The 5067-nt window shown below is 34.4% G+C and overlaps 1 protein-coding gene across 2 annotated transcripts in view; it reads left to right on the top strand.

Moving 5' to 3' along the window:
* Window positions 1–236: 236 nt before the first annotated feature.
* LOC130815445 (amino acid transporter AVT6C-like) overlaps window positions 237–5067 on the top strand; it is a 4958-nt gene continuing 127 nt past the window's right edge. The window contains exons 1-5 of one of the 2 annotated variants that reach the window (XM_057681923.1): window positions 237–628; window positions 2375–2527; window positions 2841–3044; window positions 3682–4150; window positions 4723–5067. The exon at window positions 4723–5067 is cut by the window's right edge and continues 127 nt beyond it. In XM_057681923.1, coding sequence (XP_057537906.1) covers window positions 325–628; window positions 2375–2527; window positions 2841–3044; window positions 3682–4150; window positions 4723–4852 — 1260 coding nt within the window. In that variant the 5' untranslated portion in view covers window positions 237–324 and the 3' untranslated portion in view covers window positions 4853–5067. Of the gene's footprint in view, window positions 710–2374; window positions 2528–2840; window positions 3045–3681; window positions 4151–4722 lie in introns of both variants that reach the window. The other variant, XM_057681922.1, reaches the window with a different exon arrangement.

Genomic DNA, 5067 nt, shown 5'->3' with positions numbered 1-5067 from the left:
CGAACAGCTATTTGACCTGTTTTGACATGTTCGCAGTTACTAACTGCGAACAGCAATAGATTAAAATAGCTGTTCCCAGTTACTAAGTGGGAACAACTATTTTTTTCTGTTCGCAGTTACTAACTGACTCAAACCTCAGGTTTGAAAATTTCACGCTTACTATTGGAATAAGTTTAGAACTTAGTGTATTTAATTAATTATTTTTTTTGCTTAAGTATTTCAAAAATTTATAAAAAGTTGACAGCATCACACCTTTTCAACCAACAAAAACCCATTCCAAAAACAACAAAATCAGCCCAATTTCATTATTTAGGAAAAAAAAGAATGGATAAAGAAGAGAGGGATACAGAAGTAGTAATTCCTTTGTTGCAGGGAATAAAATCACCTTTAGATGCAACAGAAAGGAAAGGGGCAAGTCTTGCAAGTGCAATTTTTAACATATCAACCACCATGATTGGAGCTGGAATTATGTCAATTCCTGCAACTTTTAAGGTTTTGGGTATTTTTCCAGCTCTAATAATTATTCTTGTAATTGCACTTATAGGTGATATTACTGGAGAGTTTATGTTAAGGTATACTCATTCTGGAAGATCAACTACATATGGTGGATTAATGGGGGAATCTTTTGGTAAACTTGGTTCTCTTGCTTTGCAAATTTGTATTATTATTACAAGTTTTGGGTGTCTTATTATCTATTTGATCATTATTGGTAAGTCAAACTAATCCAAGTTTGTACATTTTTCAACTTATGGGTTGTTTCTTTTGTTTTGTCATTTGTGCTGCTAAATCATTATCATTTAAAATTGTAGCTTTTGATTATGAGTTTTTTTTGAAAATTTGACATTAATAATCAAATATTTTGCTCATCCATCAGGGATAATCTCACCTTTAAATTTTTTTTAAATAATTCAACATATACCCTTAGTTTGTTGTGAATAATAGAATTTTACCTTATATTTGTAAGTAATATGGTATGTTATAAAAAAAATCCAAATATGAGATTATTTATGGCGGATTGGTGAAAGATTGGATCATTAATGTCTTTTTTTATTATTATCATAATTTACTTGTTTATTCAATGTTTGAATTACTTGCAACAGAAAAACATTAAAGTTTATGAGTCTTTAGATTATCATTTTTTTTTTTTTGCATTTGGTGGTTGAATTGCTTTGAAGTTAGAAGCAAGGGAGTATGTTTCAATAATGATGGTAGATTGCTAGATATATTATTTTAAAGGTGGTAGTTGGGATAGGAAGCTTGTTTGAATACCCAAAAAAAGGTGAGCAATAATCTCAAATTTTGAGGATTTTTACAAGTTTACTTCAGTAATCTTTACTTTTTATGAACTTGAAATGATCCCTTGTAAAGGTGTGGTATCCTATCATATTCCCAAGTGATTTTTGACTACTTACAACTATAAACAATGACAAAACCTTAATCCAATGATTGAGTTAGCTATATAGACCAATAGATCAATTCCATTGGCCGTTCACATCATTTCCAATAAAAATTAGGTATCATTTTTCCAGTATCTAGTCTAATTTACTGATGACTATGTGGGCACAACATTGCAGCTTGTCCACTAGTATTTGGTAGTCTAAGCTGGTCCATATGTAACAGCCTACTTTGTTTGATTGTTACTTGACTGTGATGGTACTACGATCTTAATCTTTTTTTGTTATGAACTTATGGAACATGTGGCTAGTTGAGCTAGAGGCACACATCATTGATCTCTATTTTTTAAGAGTTTAATCTTCTGGGGACTACATAGTGTTTAAAAGGAAAGATAGAATTTTAGATGCTAATAGTGTGGAGTGTGAACTTGTAAGTATTAAAGAGATCATTAATCCAAATACGCCGGGTAGTGCAAAAATACGGTTTCGGTCACGGTGGCGGTAAGGATTGTGAAACGGATATCACGGTCAATATAGATGATTTTATGGTCAAAAATCTTTATAAGTTGCGATACGGTGATGCATTCTTGTTTTTGCACTATATTCTGCCATGAAATCTTGAACTGATTTGTAGTGATTGGCTATTTCACCATCTTAGAACGCTTATTATCTACTATTTTCTTTTTTATGGTCGTAGCCAAAAAACTTGTCATCACCTAAAATATACAAATGAAACTTTTTCCTACAATACTTCTTTGGTACTCGGACTCTTAATTGCTTTTGGTGTATCTTCAATGTTCCGACATGCGTGTGAAAACTTGGAACTTCATTTTGGACTTAACATATGAGAAGTTTTCATGGAATGTTGAGAACACTTAACCATTTTATCTTGCTTTGTCCAAGTATTGCCAAAGTCCCTTTAGTTTCTCGACTCTCATTTTACGTGTGATGGACTTCTAAATAATATGTTGTTTTTTTAGGTGACGTACTTTCGGGAACTGAATCTGGGGATGCCATACACACTGGTTTACTACAGGAATGGTTCGGTTTTTATTGGTGGACTTCACGCGCCTTTGCTATTCTCTTAGTTGTTCTTCTTGTTATCCTCCCGTTGGTGTTATTTCGTCGTGTAGGTTAGTATTTCCAAGGTTCTTCATCATTGATCAGATTGATACTGAAATTCCCCTGTAGTTTATATCTATGCAATGGTTTCATTCAGTGTCACATGATTCGCTAATTGCCTCGCGAATCCAAATCGGAAAAAGCAAATTAGGTAGCTTTTTGGCTATTTTTGAGTCATTTTTAGCAAATTGCGAATTCAAAAGGCGATTTAGCTAGCAAATTATGCTTCACTAGTTTCAATATCTTACGCGAGTGAACATTTTATGGATTTGTGTTGTTTTTTCTTTCAATTCTTACCTAGTCTTTTTTTTTTTCCCGATTCAGATTCACTTAGGTACACTTCATTGCTTGCCATACTTCTTGCTGCTGTGTTTATTGTCATATCATCATTCATGGCGATAAAAGCATTATTTGAAGGAAAGACACAAAACCTGAGGCTAATGCCGGATTTTTCTGATAAAGGAGTCATCCATAGTCTGTTTACAACAATCCCAGTTTTTGTGACTGCATTTGGGTTTCAAGTTAATGGTAAGGATGTTTGTACATGAATCATGATGTTCCTGGCTGTTTCAATTATTCTTAGTTACTTTACCGGGTGCTTATTCTGCGTCAAAAAGAATGTTCACCTTTTTTGTTAATTTTTTTGTTTTGTTATTAAAAAGGGAATTTTTCAATATATCAATTTCATTAAGTGACTCCCACCAAGGAGGGATTTAGAGAGGTCGGATGTACGTAAACATACTCTTGTTAGCGATAACACCGAGGTTGTTTCCTATTAACCCTTGGTAGCAGCCGTCCTTAAATAATTATTTACAACCTCACATAAATGATAAATAGAAGTACACATGATTTGATGAGTCATTCCAACATAATCTATTATAATCTGAACGTAAAGAACTCTTGTCTTTGTCCATCAAACTAAGGGACATTTATTAGTATAGGGATCTAAGCCCCTTTTCCTAAGACTCGATTTCATCATGTTTACATCATAAGAGTAAATCAAAGAAAATGGTAAATGTGATAGATGACTTCGGAGAACTTGATGGTGTGCTCGTATGTGTTTTTGAGAACAATTTATAGCCTTTGTAATTTTTACAAAAAAACATGTTTTGCTTATGGAAGTGTTTTCATCACCGTTATAAATCAATTTTACGTGATTTTGCAGTTCATCCGATCAGGGCCGAGCTTGGGGAACCATCAGACATGAGATTGGCTATCAGGATATCCCTTTTGATATGTGCTGTCTTTTATTTCTCTATCGGCTTCTTCGGTTATCTATTATTTGGGGATTCTGTTAACGCTGATATGCTCGTGAACTTTGACCAGATTAGTCATGATACTGTGATCGCTTCAGTAATCAATGTCATTGTTCGGTTAAGCTATGCATTTCACCTGATGCTGGTGTTTCCTATGTTAAATTACTGCCTAAGAGCTAATATAAATGAACTCATTTATCCCGGCAAGCTAGATTTAGCCGAAGACAAGACACGATTTATGTGCCTCACGGCTATACTACTCATCCTTGCCTATGTTGTTGCAATTGCCATACCGAGCATATGGTGTTGCTTTCAAATCTTGGGTTCAACAACGATTATTTGCCTCATGCTCATATTTCCATCAATGATTGTATTGAGGTATGTTTTTGCGGAACTCTTATATTCCCGAATGGATACTTGTTATTCTCTCCATCTGAAAATAATAGGTCACGTTTAATTTGGGCTCAATTCAAGAGGAAACTCTGCTACCATGTCAAGAAACCAACTCAACCAAAAGCTTAAGCTGATAGTTGAAGCCCCAAAAGACGTTATATACTCTAACAATTAGAACATTATAATTGCCATTCACCCTTTCTTACGCCAATGTTCTTTTTTCTCAAGTCACTAAAATATAGAAAGTGTTGTAAATTCGCCATTGGGTAGAGGAAAGAGTGACCACACATAAATTGTCAGGTTAAAATCGGTTCTTCAAGTCTATTTTGCGCACCTGCATAATCTTGTTAATAGGTGAGACTAGTTCACTAGATTATATGTTGTTCATCCTCACTTTATCTCTGGCACGGGATCAATATTGTCGATCTCTTGACCAAATAGTTAATCCAATTCACATCAATCACATCTCCAAGTTACAATTGGAATTTAGTTTGAGTTCTCCTTACATACAAAATTTTGTTTCCAATTTGGGCTTTTTTGCTTGTAATTAATGACAGGGATATACATGGGATATCTTCGGTATGGGAAAAAGTGGTAGCAGTAATGCTTATAATAGCCGCGCTATTTGCTAGCATAATCGCAATGTATACCAACTTGTCGACTCTTACAGGAAGTAAAGCTAACTGAATATCTTTACGCGGGTTTATTGTTGTCTCAATTAGATCTTTTCGGGAAGCTGCATTTATCATTCCCTTGCTATGTCCTTGGTCAGGCATTCTCTTCTTTTGTACCAGAATCATACTCCTAAACCCACAAACTCCGTCTTGGTAATCCGTTTTAGAGCGATACACGATCGGTTTGAGTTCTCGACTTTTGTATATTTTAGTGAACTTCAAGGTTCA

This window comes from Amaranthus tricolor, chromosome 6, assembly GCF_026212465.1.
Source record: "Amaranthus tricolor cultivar Red isolate AtriRed21 chromosome 6, ASM2621246v1, whole genome shotgun sequence".
In the NCBI taxonomy this organism is placed as follows: Eukaryota; Viridiplantae; Streptophyta; class Magnoliopsida; order Caryophyllales; family Amaranthaceae; genus Amaranthus; species Amaranthus tricolor.
This window is presented reverse-complemented; position numbering and strand designations above follow the sequence as displayed.